Source organism: Chelon labrosus, assembly GCF_963514085.1.
Source record: "Chelon labrosus genome assembly, chromosome: 23".
NCBI classification, from domain to species: Eukaryota; Metazoa; Chordata; class Actinopteri; order Mugiliformes; family Mugilidae; genus Chelon; species Chelon labrosus.
In genome coordinates, this window is record NC_140356.1 from 7300408 (window position 1) to 7317969 (window position 17562).

A 17562-nucleotide genomic window follows, 5' to 3' on the forward strand; every position below is an offset into this window, starting at 1 on the left:
TTACCTTCTCGGAAAACACAGACTTTGTTTTTAAGAAATGTTCACAGCGGCTTCACCTTCTTAGAAGACTGAGCTGTCTTGGGGTCAGTCCAGTAATTCTGGAACTTGTATATACTGCACACATAGAGAGTGTACTTACATTTCATCTCTCTGCTTGGTTGGGACACTTAAGCAGTAAGTGCAAGAATAAGCTAAACAGGATTGTGGCAATTGCAAGCAAAATTGTGGGAAAACCCCAAAAGTCTTTGACCCACATCTACACTGAGAGGACGGGGAGGAAAGCTGAGCGAATCCTGGCAGATAGCTCCCACCCTCTTTTTAATCAGTTCGAACTTTTGAAATCCGGGAGGCGCTATAGAGCCCCTCTGGCCAAGGGGGTTTTTAAAAAGTCTTTTATCCCTAATGCCATCGGCATTCTTAACACAACCAAGTGACCAATCCACATGTAGTGACTTGAACTGCCATCTACTGTTTTATTGTATTTATTATTATGTCAATGTGATGTTGTTTGTCTGTATTTGTCAACTTTGGCATTTTAGTATTGTTCTTTGTGTTGGTGAGCCGAAGCCAAATTTCCACCTCGGTGGACAATAAAGTTTTATTCTATTCTATTCTATTCTATTCTATTCTACTCTACCAGGTCTACACATGAAACACATCAGCTTCTAGACATTGTTTCTAGATATTTTTAAGGGTAATTCTAACATTGGATTTACAGTATGTAGGGAAACCATCTGTGTTTAAATGTGTGATATAAATATAAACCTAAAGATAAATAAATATGATATAATTAATTATCTATAATAACTGTTGCCATACTCCCAGTGCTACACATTGATGATGTGGCTGAAAACAGTCATAGATGGTGGAACAACTGTGGACAGTGGCGAGACAGATCCAGGAGTTATGGTCGCTCAAAAAGGTCATAAATAAAATAAAATAAATAAATAGTATAAATAATCTTTTCACTGAGGGTGGCCATTTTTGTTGTGAGCCTGACTGACCAGCCAATAAGATGACCCCATAACAATGTCATAATAAAGCAGAAATGCATAAAGGGATGTAAAAACGTTTGGGAAAATAAATATGGGGAAAATACAAAGGGAAGGCAATGCAGAAATAATACACTAATAAATAACTTAATTTATTGATATGACTATATAAACCTCTAAAATATATTAAAAATCTAATTTATTATTATCTCATTTATCAAATGTTATATCAATTGAAATTTCAGTTCTAGTTTGTTTGTATTAATCCCCATTTTTGAATTTATTTAAGACGTTTTCGTTCCTCCATACAGGAGCAGCTAGCCAAGAGCAAAAACGCAGCAGAAACAGAGCGTAAGACGACATCTGCTGGCTATCAGCTGTAATTACATTTATTACATTTCAGGTGTGCAGTGATATAAATAGACCGCTAGATGGCAGCATAGCCAAGCATCCAGGATTTATATTTTATGAGTACATTGTGTTTAACTTGTGAATCCATTCTAATCAACGTTTGGCTTATTTTGTGTTTAGTTTATTTGCACCTTTAAATGTTTGAAATGTAGCATTTTGCACCCTTAGTTTGGCCATTCTTAATCCAGGTTATTATATATTTTATATTGTTATTGAGTCTTCCATCCTATTTGGTGATATTTTCTAACCTAAATTAGACATGGTAACTCTACAGATTATTATTATAATTATTATTATTATTATTATTATTATTATTAGAGGCCGTACCGTGTTCTGGATTGGTAGAGCTCGGGAGGAGGAGTTTGGTTACGTCCTCCGTCTTGGGGCAATCACACGTCAAGCGGATCCTGGCTCTTCCACACACACGCCGCACTCCACCCGGACAGGAGGCTGTGACAATGCCTCTGGAGAGGTGACCGCCTCCTGATCCCGAAGCACATTTTCTGCGGCAATGGGAAACAATTAAATCCACGTTCATGTTCAGCTGCTTTGCTGAAATAAATAAATGTGCGTCTCGTTTCCAGGAGGGCGACGAGGAGGCGAGAGCGGCGGCGGTGGGAGCTCAGGATAGAAGCGCTTTAGTGAGAGGTGTGGGGAGGCTCTCTCTTTCTCGTCTTCTAAGCGGATAAAGAGAAAGGGAAATCGGGCTATTTTTAAGCGGACACATTGGACCGAGCCTCCGCTGACAACATGACCAGCTCGCCGGATGAGAGCTCGGTGCGCGTCGCCCTGAGGTAAGGATGCAGCAGCGGAGGACCCTCCTCTGCAAAGATGCTCCTGTGTCACACCTGCCGGCCCCATGCACATGCTTTTATCCCCACCTCAGCACCCATCAGTGTAAACAGACAGACTATTTCAGTGCCTCCACTCTTTTGTATCCTCAAATCCTTCCAGACCAAAACCCCCTCCTTCTTTATTTTGAAGATATTTTGTCTCTGTACTCATGCTGGAGCTGCAGTGAAATGATTATTGCCTGATTTACTCGGCAGACATAGACCAGTGGCTCCCGATTACATGAGCTTCTTTTGTTAATACCTGCTCTGCACGTAGGTGCTTGGTAGTGGATTTATGAATGAAGATCTAGGTGCTAAGGGATTAGGACAAGGAAAAGCTTACTCTTCTCTTACCGGCTGCCTCCTGAACAACTCACAAAGGATGTTGTTATAATTATGAAGGCAGATGTCCTCTTTGTTTTTCAGTCTGACACATTGATCCCCTTGTTTTCAGACATTTGTACCTACTAAGCTTCAGGGAGCATGCATTTGCTGATCTGACCCTTGTCCCAGAGGCCGGTCCGTGCTGTCACACACAGACAAGCTGCGATAGCCACTGTCAAAAAAGCTGTATACCACATAACAAATCAATAAAGAGCTCAATAGAATGCCATGATAGGGCGGCAGCTGAAAGTGCTCGTCTGTAAATGAGCGTTTGTATTGAAAGGACGACCTGAAATGTCATGCGAGCTCAGTGGAAGGGAGAGGACAAAAGCTCGTTCCCCTCTCATGTTTCTCCTCTGCCCCGTCTCACCGCCTTGCTTGTTATTGTGCATTCAGACTTTGACCCAGAACTCTGTTTACTGAGCCAACTCAGTTTACGAGCCCGTCTCTCTACTTCATAGATAATAAATAATCTCCCAGCATATCCAGTCAAGGAGTCCTCAGTGGTCTTATTAACTGGATCACATTCATATTGTGAGATTACACATGTCTGAGTAGTGTGCGTCTCTTACCTGCTCGTGTACTCTTTAGAAAGCTTCATGTATTATTTGGAGAGCGCTTCTATTGTTGGTTGGGTTTCTTTGTTGGTGGTCAGGCTAATAGGCAAATCGCCTATTCATGGATTTATTTTTTCCTTTATGAGGTCGTTCATTGATTTGTTTGACTTTTCTTTCTCTCACTTGTGCCCTTGGGTCACCTGAAAAATGCTTTGTCACTAATCTCTCTTTCTTCTGCACACTCACGAGATCATCCACTTCCTGTCACCCTGACCTCACCTATAAGCTGACATAGTGCATTCGTTTTCCTGTGTCAAACGTGGCAGCTGTCCTAAATACAAAGTTAAATGTGCATTATTTGATTAAATGTACAGTTTAAAGCCTATAAAGGTGGAAATAATAAAATAATAGTCATAGTAATGGCTTGCATTGTGAACCATACAGGACTCTTGGAAGTGGCAAGGATGAAGGCAGGAGTGGTCCTTTTTTATGTCATAAAAAAAACAACTATTTAGGAGAAAGAAAGGATATAACAATGAAATCCAACTTTGAACTTAAAGCTGCGCTAACCAATATTGTTATACGTGTAAACAAAGGATTTGTTGACTGTGTGCAGTCTGAAAGGTGTTGTTTGTTGTGGCAAACCCACAGTGAATTATCCCCCTGACAATGTAGCTTCCTCAGCTTTATGAAGCATTTTAGCATCTTTCAGCTCATTGTTTTGGTTTTATTCCCCTCTGCTTTTAAGTTTTATTCATCTTAACTTTTTGTGTTTGCATTGTATCCTTGTGCAGCAGGCAGTTGCTTTCAGTAAATATTCTCAGGAAACCCTGCTTGTCATGCAACAAACTGCAGGTCGACAATATTAGCAGCCAGCTAGCTAGAATGAACAATGAACCGAACTACATCAAGAGGACAGACACTTGGCTTTAAATTAACTCTAAATCCACTTTTCTATTTACTGAAGTCTACTTTACATCGAACTAGCTAGTGGGTGTTTTAACATGCACATTATGAGATGATACTGAGTAATGATATATATACAGTTTTTAGCTCGGCCCTCAAGTAGCACAATCAGTTAGTGCAGTTTTAACTTAAAACTTATAGATTCTATAATTGTCTATATTAGTATTATACTATTTAAAACAAGGAGTTGATTTTAGCAGCAGTTGTATTAATTCCAACATCCCCTGACAATGCAGTTTCTTCAGCTTCACAAAGCATTTTAGCATCTTTGAGCTCATTGTTTTGGTTTAATTTCCCTCAGCCTTTAAGTTTTATTCACTCTAGTTTCTCCTGTTAGCATTGTGTCCTAGCACAGAAGACAGTGTCAGTAAATATACTCCAATAAACTCGACCTGTCCGGCAGCAAACAGCAGGCCGAGAACGTTAGCAGCTAACCAGCTAGATAACACAGTGGAGCATTTAACTAGTAGCGGAAATTGTTGCTAGGAGGTTGGTGGAGACCAAAACGAGAACTGAGGGAGTGAGGGCAGACACGTGGCTTTGATTGAACTCTAAATCCACTTTTCTATTTACACTAAAGTCTACTAACTAGCTAGTGTTAGTGCTAACATGTTAGCATAAACTACATGAGAGGATACTGAGTATGTGTATATATGCATGCAGTTTTTGGTTCTGCTCACAAGGACAAGCAGAATCACCAGTTAATGCAGCTTTAACGTAAAACGAATAGATTATATAATTTTCTATAGTAGTAGTATGATCGTGAGAAGAAATAATTTGATATCTGACAGCAGCTGTATTGATTTCCACAATGAATTATCACCTGACAATGCAGTTTCTTCAGTTTCATGAAGCATTTTATCTTCTTTCAATGCATCGTTGTGGTATTGTTTCCTAGTTTTATTTGCCCACAAGTAGCCAAAACAATTAGTTAATGCATCTTTAATTCATTTCATATTGAACAACAGCAATAACAGCTGGATTCATTCCCACAGTCTAAAGCTTTCCTTAGTAATAATATTATTCTCATCTTTGTGTCTCATCACTAACTGTAAAATCATGAGGATGAGACAGAAATGCTATATTTTTCTCAAGGTGTTGTAGAGTTTTTTGCTGACGGAGATGAAACCTTAAGAAAACATGTCACCATTAACTGATAATAGGATTTATTTTCACTGATAATCTCTGTTAGTCACACCTTTTCATTTACCTTTAAATCTCCCACCTTATGCCTTTGTACTTGTAACCACAGCTCTATCTTGGTGTTTTCTGCTTGATTAATCTCCGTGGCAACAGTCTAATTATTTTGGAGAGGTATGATTTTTAGAGTTTCTTTCTGTCAGCTTTGTAATAATTTAGTTAGCCTTGTGTGTGTGTGTGTGTGTGTGTGTGGGGGTTTTTTCAGTAATCAGCAACCAGGTTGCCAGCCAGTACCTGCCTCAGCCTGCGAGGCTAATGCTGTCTGTTAGCAGGCTCCTAATCCCCCATCCCATCAGGTCCACAGTGATGAAATGCTCCTCTATCAACTCTCTTAACAAGTCTGGAGCCTGAACAGAGAGAAGGCATTGCAGGAAATTTTTGTGCCTTTCTGATTTATTACTGGAAACACGATGTAACGTAAAACCCTATTTGCTCTTTGAAAGAGAACTCCCCTCTTTGATATGTTTGCTGTGCTGTCATCTGTAGTCACGATGATGTTTTCCATACCTGACAGCACTCAGATGGGCCACTTCAGCAGTACATTGATTCAGCAAACACTCTGCTGGGTTGTCCCTCGTGCAAATGCGTCTGTTTGTTCCAGATCTCTTTTCTTATGTAACATCCCATTTGTGTGTGTGCGTTTCCACACAGCCACTCATACACTATATTACCAAAAGTATTCGCTCACCTGCCTTTACTCATTCTATGAACTGAAGTGCCATCCCATTCCTAACTCATAGAATTCAATATGATGTCGGTCCACCTTTTGCAGCTATTAAAGCTTCAACTCTTCTGGGAAGACTGTCCACAAGGTTGAGGAGAGTGTTTATAGGAATTTTTGACCATTCTTCCAAAAGCGCATTGGTGAGGTCACACACTGATGTTGGTCGAGAAGGCCTGGCTCTCAGTCTCCGCTCTAATTCATCCCAAAGGTGTTCTATCGGGTTCAGGTCAGGACTCTGTGCAGGCCAGTCAAGTTCATCCACACCAGACTCTGTCATCCACGTCTTTATGGACCTTGCTTTGTGCACTGGTGCACAGTCATGTTGGAAGAGGAAGGGGCCCGCTCCAAACTGTTCCCACAAGGTTGGGAGCATGGAATTGTCCAAAATGTTTTGGTATCCTGAAGCATTCAATGTTCCTTTCACTGGAACTAAGGGGCCAAGCCCAGCTCCTGAAAAACAACCCCATACCATAATTCCTCCTCCACCAAATTTCACAGTTGGCACAATGCAATCTGAAATGTACCGTTCTCCTGGCAACCTCCAAACCCAGACTCGTCCATCAGATTGCCAGATGGAAAAGCGTGATTCATCACTCCAGAGAACGCGTCTCCACTGCTCTAGAGGCCAGTGGCGGCGTGCTTTACACCATTGCATCCGACGCCTTGCATTGCACTTGGTGATGTGTGGCTTGGCTGCAGCTGCTCGGCCATGGAAACCCATTCCATGAAGCTCTCTGCGTACTGTACTTGGGCTAATCTGAAGGTCACATGAAGTTTGTAGCTCTGTAGCAATTGACTGTGCAGAAAGTCGGCGACCTCTTTGCACTATGCGCTTCAGCATCCGCTGACCCCTCTCCGTCACTTTACGTGGCCTACCACTTCGTGGCTGAGTTGCTGTTTTTCCCAAACGCTTCCATTTTGTTATAATAGAGCTGACAGTTGACTGTGGAATATTTAGGAGCGAGGAAATTTCACGACTGGATTTGTTGCACAAGTGGCATCCTATGACAGTTCCACGCTGGAATTCACTGAGCTCCTGAGAGCGGCCCATTCTTTCACAAATGTCTTGTTTCACAGTCTGCATGCCTGAGTGCTTGAATTTATACACCTGGGGCCAGGCCAAGTGATTAGAACACCTGATTCTGATCATTTGAATGGGTGAGCGAATACTTTTGGTAATATAGTGTATGTCTTTCTTGACCTCCACTGGATGAAAAAGCAACACAAGAAGTTAACGATTTATCCGATGAGTAAGTCATGTCGCAGACTTTGCCTGAAGGAGTCAGTCAAGTGATCTTTGTCATTATCCTTGAAGTGCAGCTTTAATAATTCAAGGCTTACAGCCGGAATTAGCTGGCAGCAAGGATTCAGGTTTCGGACTTACTTTTGAATTCACAGCAGATTGCTTTTGCTCTTTCATTAGATGGATTACAGCGAGTGTTTTTAAAAATGGAAGACTCCAATGTTATTTTTTAAATCTCCATTTAAATGATTGAAGAAGATGTGCACCATAGTACACGGTATTGGCTGGGGCAGATAAGCAGATTTGTAACATTTGTAATAAAAGTGTGTGGTATTTTAAATATAAAATATAATTATACCACATTTGACAACATTTTGGGAAAATATGGTAAATCTAGGGCGGCACAGTGGCGAGGTGGTTAGCACTGATGCCTCACAGCAAGAAGGTCCCGGTTCTCTCCGGGTACTCCGGCTTCCTCCCACCATCCAAAGACATGCTGGTTAGGTTAATTGGTGATTCTAAATTGGCCGTGGATGGTTGTTTGTCTCTCTGTGTTAGCCCTGCGATGGACTGGCGACCTGTCCAGGGTGTACCCCGCCTATCGCCCGATGACAGCTGGGATGGGCTTCAGCACCCCCTGCGACCCTACACAGGAACAAGCGGTTACAGAAGATGAATGAATGAATGATAAATCTAGACATTCCTTCCTCACACTGATGCAAAAAATGTTTTTTAAAAAAGCTGAGTACGGCATTATTTTTCGGTTGTGGGCCTTTTCAGTTATTTTATCCTGTTTTGTTATACTTTATGTTGTTTAGTTCGTGTTTTACTTTGAAAGGACTGCTCACCTTGTTGTCAGGGTTATTTTTACTTCCTGCTTTTTCCCGCCAAAATGATTTCTGATTATTTTCACCTGAGTCTCGTGACCCTTTCCTTCTAGGTGTACGTATGCTTCCATCAACTAGGTTTGTGTTTACTGTGTTCTCTAGAACAATCAGTATGTATGAATGGACCTCCTTGTGGTTTTCACATCCTCAAAAATGGAAATTTAAAGGTCAGAGTTCACGGGTAGTGATGCGTTTGCTGACAGTTTGAGATGGTGAGTTAATATCTTGTAATTACAAAGTCTTGCCTTGTCATTATGGCTTTGTGTTTCTGACATTAGGTTTACACGCATTAAACCACTCGTTAGCTTGCTAAACTGTTAGCCTCAGTTTCATCTAGACGGCAACTGTTAGTCTAGTAGCGCTGTTATCGCGACTTATGGCTGATGTTACCACTTTAACAACTAGCGTTTCCTATGTACAGCTTACCATGTCGTAATCTATACAGTCAATGGTCATAAACATGAACATAAACAAGTTTACGAGTTCCATTCCAAGGTAGCGTTAGCCCGTGTGCTCTGCCACTTGATTGTCAATTTGACTGCGGAAGTCCTCCATTGTGATCCATACTACAAGTTTTTACTCTGTTTAGTCTTATGATTGGATTTTGGGTTTCTCCTTATGACTTTTCCATTGTTTTGGGGTGGCTCTAGTTTGGTTTATAAGCCTATTAAAGCTCCCTTTTTTGTTTTTTAAACCTTTCTCCTATGTCTTCTATTTGGGTCTTTCTCCTGTTTGAGTTGAAACCTAAAATACTGATTTGCAAATTAACTCGAATAGTCTCGTATGCAGTTATGTTATTTTACTGCCAGGAGTGCACAAGACGTAGTCAGGTTAACCTAAAACTCATTGAAGCTGACATATGAGCTCAGCAACAGTACATCAGTTTCTGCGCATACGTCAGCATGCATAGATGCGAAAATGCAATTCTATCCGATATCATTTCAAACAGTGCCACCGTTCACCTTATCAAAAAATGCACTTGATGTTGGGTCAGTCAATAATGAATCTATAACAGCCACAAAAATAATCGGTTATTTTGTCAAAACGTCTTTCAAAAAATGTTACAGCATACAAACTACATTGCAAAACTCATTAGGAACTGCAAACTAGATCACCACCCGTTTACCCCTTCATTAATATTCAGATTGTCTATCTCCTATTGGCTCCTCTGACTTTCCGTCTGGCACAAGCCCTTCCCCTTTGACCTTTTCCAATTGTGTTTGAGGGCGAAGGCCCGTGCGCCTGCTGCCGTGATACAAAAGCATTGTGTGTGCGCATATGTTTTGTGTGTGCGTGCATGCTTAAACCTGTGTCCGTCCAGGCGTGTTCATGATAAATATTCATAAACCATCCCGAGTGAACTGAGACGCGAGGCGAAGCATGCTGCAGGCCATCTGCCAGCTGCTGCCATGTGATCTTACAGAGATATTCAATAAGTTCTGTCTAACTAGCTGCTGGCTAAGGTGATAAATATAAGCTCTAACACTTCTACTACCATAAAACATAAATTTCTTTGTTTTTTTACAGCTTTCCCCTTGAATTTCCCCTTTACTCTCATGTGTGCTATGACTGGACTGTCCTTGTCAAAAAAGAATGTTTCCATTAAGCCGGTGTCAGTGCCTGGGGCCGCTATTGTGTTATCCTCTTATGCCAAGGTTGATAACCTCCATCCTCTCCCTCCGTCCTGCCCAGTGACCTTTGACCCAGGAAGCAGTCAGAACTTTGATCAGTGACCCAGTCAGAAATTTCCTGTGGCAGCCCATTTGGACCCTTGTTAGCTGTCACCATGGCGACCGTGGTTCCTTTCAAGGCTCGATGGGGGGATTGCGGCGGTGGCCTTGTGAATGGACGGTCGTCATACGAAGGACAGCAGTTGGGGGAAACTAATATGCTGAGTCAGCAGAACACCCTCCCTGTCTGTTTTCCCGCTCCGCCTCTCTTGTGCCCTCTCCATTGTCCAGCGATTCCCAAATGTGACATCTGTTTTTGCATCAAAAAGGCAGGTTGTTGTCAGTAATCATGCAGTACTTATTTATCAGCCTCGGCAGAGTGAGCTAAAGTTTTCTTACCAACTTCAGAATGGCAAGGCTGTATCCTTCACGGAGAATGAATAGAAACTTCCAAGGCCACATTTTTTGAGGATAAAACAGTGTGGCCTCAAAATAACTTACTGTTTTTTTTTTTGTTTTTACTATCATCCAAGTAAATGAATAGTCAACCCGCTATTCTAGATATGATCATCTATTTTTTTTTTTTACAACTTATGATGACCCCCAAACCCTTAAAGGGGCCGTATGCACAAACAGAGAAAGGCTTTCCCATGATTGTGTGTAGAATGTACACCATCTCCCAGAATTATTTCCCTAGGGAGACAATTTTTAATAAATTTACCAACGAAATTGTTATATAGTAATTTCATGTTTATTTACCAGCTTTATTTAACTGATTGTTCACATAATACATAAAAATCAGTAACAATTTCATGGAGTCCTGGAGGATATAATCCGATGTCTTGTTTTGCTTGACCAGCAGTCCGACACTATTCAAAATTCAAGCATATTTAATTTAGTATTAAGTAAAATAAAAATAAATCATGGAAACATATGGAGCAGATTTATTTTGTGTCATTAATCTTTTCTTAATTACAGATCATAAACAGAGTTTAGTTAAATTAGTCAAATTCTTTATACACTTTTAAAGTAATGAGCTTAAAGTAACTGAACCAATAATTTAGATTAATTTTATTTCTGTTATACTTTCTGTACAGATGACTTCCGACATACTGCTGTGCTGTATAGCCCTCTTTTCAATTATCTGCTTGAAGCACGTCGGGTAGAGCGAACCAATGAATTGCCTCTTGATGTCAAGAGCAGCTGCTACACAATAGAAGCTGTTACTAAAAACAGTCCTGTTTTGTGTGCGGTGAGCTGTTCATAAGATCCACTCGATCTCTTCTAATCTACATCCTTCCATCGTTTTCTGTTTCTTCTTAGTCCTCTTCTTGCTCGGGGCGGCCATTAGACCACGGTCAGCAGTAACATCACGCAGGCTGGTCCACGTGCAAAAAAAACACAAGTGCACCTGCTGGCTAAACAAGACGCGCATTATGCATTTGTACATACTGTTATATAAGGAACACATTCTGCTGTACCTTCATTTGAAAGGATGTGAGTTAGCGCAGCAGTTTGATGATATCTCCCATATCTAGTATTTACACTTCAACAGAGGCCTTTGACGAAAAGAGAGAATAGTGTGTCGCTGAATTCGGAACGTTTTTAGTTCTCTCGTACAGCTCTTGTGGCTGTACATGAGTCGGTGGGCACCTCTGAGTTATGTGTGCATAGAAGCATGTGCGGTCTACAGTATAGTCCCTCATTAACCTCTGTTGGATAGCATCACCGTCTCCAGTCCACAGTAAAGGCACCTCGGAGTCCCACAGTCCACTCACATCTTCATCAAAACGGTCACAGACATTCTTTGGCGTCTTAGCCTCTGTTGCTGTTGAGGCTTGTTATTAAGCTGTCCAGTACAAGTTGTTTGTCACTTTTAGAGCAGTCAGTTCACAGGTAAATGCCAAAGTACTTTAGTTACCCAGCTATCCCTTTTATACGTAGAAGTAGAATAATGCAAGGAGATGTTGCATATATGTTGTCTGTCAGAAATCCTTTGATAACTGCCAACGTTTCTGGGCTTCCAGTGTGGTCAGCGTCTAGATAACAGATATTTAATATCTGGTCCAAGACTTCCTGTTCCATGTGCTGATCATTTTTACAGTCCATCTAGCAACTTGACTTTCACGAATCTACTCAGAGTTGAGAGACGACATCTTTGACCGGTGAGTTTACGCAAGTTTAAGATTAAAATCACTTCAAAATCTATACAACACACCTTGTTACCCTGCTTGTCGACAGTGTATTATTACTGGCTGCACAAAAAAACGCTGACGAACCCTGCGTGATGTCACCCATAGGATTCCTGAAGATCAGAGACTGTTTTTGAAGCTCGGTGTGTGGCATCGGCCCCCGCCATCTTGGCAGTGCCTGACTCCGCCTTACTTATGACTCAGCTTACGACTAAGGCAAAAAAGTGGGAAGGAGTTGAGCTGAGGCAGGTGACTGACGCCTTGGCCTGGACAGCTAGTGAACTTTGCGCACACATGACACTCAAAGTAGCCACACCTTAAGTTAACTATAACTTTAAGCCTTGATAGAATTAAAGCGGGTGAATTTTATGATAATTTACCACCGCACAGGTATCATAAATGAGGAAATTAGCAAAAGAGGCTAACTGTTTTGTGCCAGACTGTGTCCATGTGACATTTCTAATTTCAACATAGACGTCCATGATAGAAAAACTAGGCAAAAAATAAGCAAATGATAATGTTACATGTAACTGAGAGACTAATTCCACATTTTACAAGCAAGATGATATTAGTTCATCAACAGCAACATCAAATGTACATATTCTGGGTATTTCCCTGCTGAATAACAATCTCTTCGAAACATTTCAAGGTCTAAAAATATGTGTCCCTGCGAGATTATATCAGGTGATGATGAGTCTCCTGGTAGCAGTGTGAAATGCAGAGAACGGAGTCTTGTTTGCTGCTGCCTTTGGGGCTCAGCTGTGCTTTCCTCTGTCTGTTGAGTCACCCGGAGGACTCAGCTGTCTGACCACAAAACTAAACCAAAAATTAGATTAAGTGGACAGGAATCAGACGTCGCGCTTGCTTGTGAATGTTGTTGTCAGCGACTGTGCGCAAGGGTCGGACGCGTCTCTGGGGAGCGTATTGATAGGCGGATTGTCAGAGGTAGTGATGTCAGCACGAGATTTGATTGGCTGTGTTTCAGGGAGGATGAGATCAGCAGCACAGTGGCGATGGGCTGACTCATCTCGCTTTTTTATCAGCATCTCATCATTTCTTGTTGCTTCCCATTTCCCTGATCATTACTTGATGATTCATCTCTTGATTTGATTACTTGAAAATCTGAGTGCGTGGGCGTCTTTGTTTGTTTGGCCTCACTTGTTCACTTAAATCATTTGTGTCAGAGCTTTGATCAGCTTTTATTAAATGTCTGCGTCATTGAGCTTTAAAGCTCCAAAGTCAAGGTAAAGACTTGATGTGTGTGTGAGTGCGGAGCTCACTGTGTCTCAGACAGTCACTGTAATCGCAGTAATGAGACTGAGAGTCGAACAGGACTTGTCACATGGGGAGAGGCTGACAAAGCCCCTGATTGTGTGTCTGTCTGTAATATAATGTGTGTGTGCTTAAATAGGTGTACGTATGTTTAGGCTATACAACCTGTATCCCTTTCATCTTTGAGAGGGTCTGTCTACACTGATCAGCCACAACATTAAAACCACTGACAGGAGAAGTAAATAACATTGACCATCTTGTGACAATATGATGTTCTGCTGGGAAACGTTTGGACCTGGTATTCATTTGTGTGGATGTTACTTAGACATGTAGCACCCACCTAGACTAGACCAGACACCCCCACCCCATAGCAGTGACACTCCTTGATGGTAGCAGCCATCCCCAGCAGGATGCAGCCTGACACAGGCACACACACACAAAAAGGTGTTGACCTGGCATCCAAATTCACTGGATCCCAAACTGATCAAGTATCTGTGGGATGATCCACAGAGGCCCCTCCCCTCAACCCATAGGACCCAAAGGCCCCCACTAACAACATTCTGTTCCCAGACACCACAGGACACCCTCAGAAGGACCATGTCCATTCTCTGATGAGTCACAACTTTTTTGGAGGCTTAACGGAGACCTACACGATATTAGGAAGGTGGTCATAATGTTATGCCTGATCTGTGTATTTGCATGTTATATTCAGAAGACAGAGTTGCATCAATCTCAACATTAGGTCTTTGAAAGGAAAGGCTTAATTTTTCCTTTATGTAACCTGCCACAACTGGGACTTAGTCTAGTAATAAGGGAATTTTCTGCTCCAGTTCATTTTGAACTAATAGATACCTTCTGCACACCTCGGTCTATAATCCTTAATCGTGCACTATAGACCGTATTTATTTAACATCATCACATTCATTGTGTGTGTCAGTAAAGCTGCGTCAGGTTACAAGTACTCCAAACATCGCTATGTAAATGTATGTAATCTGATCTAATCCTTCCTTCTGCTGATCTTCTTAGTATCTGTCTTCTTAGTATTCCTTCCAACAGGCTCAAACTGCCATAACAGATCAATGTGTTGAGCGGTTATTATGCAAAGGGTTAGATATGGGCCCCTACTCTGTGTGTGTGTGTGTGTGTGTGTGTAAGTTTGGATGGGGGTGAAATTTAGTATGAAGTTAAAGAGTTTAGCATGAATGGTCCCCCGCACTATGAAAATAGCTTTTTCTCAACAAACTACGTAATATGCAAAACATGTTACAAAGCATTTAACATAAATAACTGCACTTAATACAGGAAAACTATATGCATAAGACTAGGAAAGTGTTAAGTATGTGCGCACAAGTGCTTGAACCTGAACATTAAGCTAGCGGTGGAGTTAAATTTCCCGGAGAAACGGCCCGTGTGTCACTCTAGAAGGCGGATTAGCGCTGTGAGTCTCGGCAGCACTGAAGGGCAACCCTTATTCAGAAAACAGTGTTTTGGGTTGAACCACAGAGTGAAACCTGCCAGATGATAATCACAGCTGAAGTCAGTCAGTCAGTCACACTAATAATACACCAGCAGGAAGTGCTTCACACCTAGCTTAGCTCTCGCCTGTTCATGTTTATTTGGGACTTTTTGAAGCCGGGACTTGTATTGAATGAATGAATGAATGAACACTCAAAATAGGGGTGCACATCCGGAATGTAATGGCATCTAATGGAGCATAGCAGGGATAAAGTACTGAAGTGGTGGTTTTGCTACAAATGCAATACATTTTAAAAGCAAATTTCCTGGCTTTTAATTATTAGCGTTTATTTACTTTAATACACTCAACATCTTTCCATAATACGATACTGCTGCTCTTGGTGTCCAGTACAAAATACCTGTACTAGTGAAGGAGGTAGCCTGTCACTTTATATGAACTAAACCAACTGTTTAAGCTGTTTTCAGAAATCATTCAACATTTTCTCTGATATACTTCTGGTCTAGGTTCTAGGCAGGTGAAAAGATCAATACTCTTGTATGAGTTGGTTAAAAATGAGCCTAACACCCCAGAGATGCTAGCTTAGCATTAAGACCCAAAGCGGGAAGTCAGTGTTATATGGTCAATTGGTAAATCAAATTTACATGTTGTATCTTGTTTATATATATTTAAAAAAACAAAAAACATTTTTTTTTAAATTCTTAATAGCATGAATATGCTAACACTCTCAAGGCAGGGTAGAAACCATGTACATTATAGCATATTAGCATGTTGGCCCGTTAGCATGTTGATGTTACGCTGCCTTCAAATGGGGCTGCAGTTACAAAAAAGCTCCATATGAACGGCGCCCTCTTGTGGTATTTACAACCTCTTAATTGGAAATTTTCATGAGTTGTGGCGTGTTAAAATTGACTTTGACGGTAAATGGTCGTCGAACGAAAATGTTGACATTCAACATGAAGTTTTTGTCGTCATCTTGCTAAACTGTTAGCCTAGATAGCAAAAGTTGACTTACGGCCGATGTTACCACAAGGACAGCTTCCATTTGACAACAGCATTTAGCTGAAACTGTTCATAAATAGGGTGCCAGTGCCTTTTAAAGACCCCACTTACCAGTCCCAGAAATAATAATAGTAGTTGAAGAAATAATGAAATCATCGTCGTAGTTAATTTGACAATGGTACACATGTTATCTCTGCGCTTTATATAAAACAAGCAAACAAAACAATAAAACAGGGAATAGAGAGTCAAGTTCAGTGCAATGTTCTTGTTTTATGATGACATATGATCGGTTGGTGACTGGACTGACTGTGGCTCCGTCCTAATGGGGAGATTATCAGCAGTGTTTTGTCTGGCCCATTATGTCTGCTGTCTTTCTCTGTCCTTTTCTCAGACATTTATTGTCTTCCTTAACCCGCACTTGGGCCCCATATAAATAGAGGACCGTGGGGATGTCGCAGAAAATGAACACAATTACTGTAGATAGACTGAGCATTTATTCTGACTGTGACCGCAGTTATACAGGCTAGTCTCCTACGTCTCCTTGGAGAAACCACTGAATGATACCACTTTACATCACTAAATTTGACATTTTCTAAACATGCCTCGTGTTTCGCTACATTTTTCACAACCACTCCAAGCGAACAATAACCCGGTGACTTGATGCCCTCACTGTAAGCAGCAATGAGGGCCTCTGTTGTTACACTGGATTACAGCTCTCTGTCAAGTTTTGGGACGGCAGCCAAAAGGATTAACGCAGATTCACTCCTGTAATGCTCTAAACCGTCCTACCATTAAGTCACAGTGTGCTCAGATGACCTATACCCTCAGACTACAACAGTTACATCAGTTTCACCTGGAGCAACTTCTGTTATGTGCAGTTTAATGATTGCTTTTAGAAAACTTAAAGCTGCACTAAGCATTATTTTCCTATCAACAGTGGGTCAAGTCACTATGTTTAGTGCAATAGGACTGTCGCATGATATTAAACCCACCGGTGAACAAGCACAGACCCCCCCACCCCACCCTTTCCACTCAGCAGTCGTGGGCCTTTTATCACCTTTGGGTTAGTTTTGGTTTTGCAGCCTTGCAGTTTTAAGGAAGCTGTCTTTTCTCTACTGGTACTTTAAAGTGGAACTTATTATTTTATATTAGTATATCTTATAGTATTATAGTCAATCCATGTATGTGATACTATGATATTCAGAGAATAAGTACTGAAAAATATGATTGATTTTCTGTTGCACACTCCACGTGCCCACAGGGGACCGTTTTTAAATTCATATATGAAAAGGCCTGTCTGAAAAGGTTGAAATACGATCTAATTTATTGCTTTCTTTTCTTTCTTTTCTCGTTCTTTTTTGACCAGAGGAGGTATTTCCTACTCTGGGTCTGGGTTTATTTATAAAAATGTAAGAGTTTTTGCAAAGTAATAAATCTGTCATTTCAAAATAAAGGCATAGCGGGTAGTGTCACACAATCCCTCTCGCAGTTTGCATGTGGTTTTCCAGGATAACACCTGCTTAAATGTGGCTTTCACTGCACACATATTTGATATTCTGAACACAATCCGTAAAGATCACAAAGCAGAATGACCTTAAATCCACAATTTGACTAGTTTCACCTGTCTAATAATGAAAGGCACTGCAGACATAATATATCATTCTCTGCGCAAACTGTAGTTCCTGATGAATCGGGCTGCACAGAGCTGACAGTTTAAATGTTCTCCAGGTGTACAGTTACTGCTGTAGGTCCGTG

The 17562-nt window shown here is 41.1% G+C and overlaps 1 protein-coding gene across 1 annotated transcript in view; it reads left to right on the forward strand.

Moving 5' to 3' along the window:
* Positions 1 to 1761: 1761 nt before the first annotated feature.
* LOC311508465 (kinesin-like protein KIF21A) overlaps positions 1762 to 17562 on the forward strand; it is a 40923-nt gene continuing 25122 nt past the window's right edge. Inside the window, exon 1 of the mRNA XM_084573228.1 lies at positions 1762 to 2197. Coding sequence (XP_084429354.1) covers positions 2154 to 2197 — 44 coding nt within the window. The 5' untranslated portion in view covers positions 1762 to 2153. The remainder of the gene's footprint in view (positions 2198 to 17562) is intronic.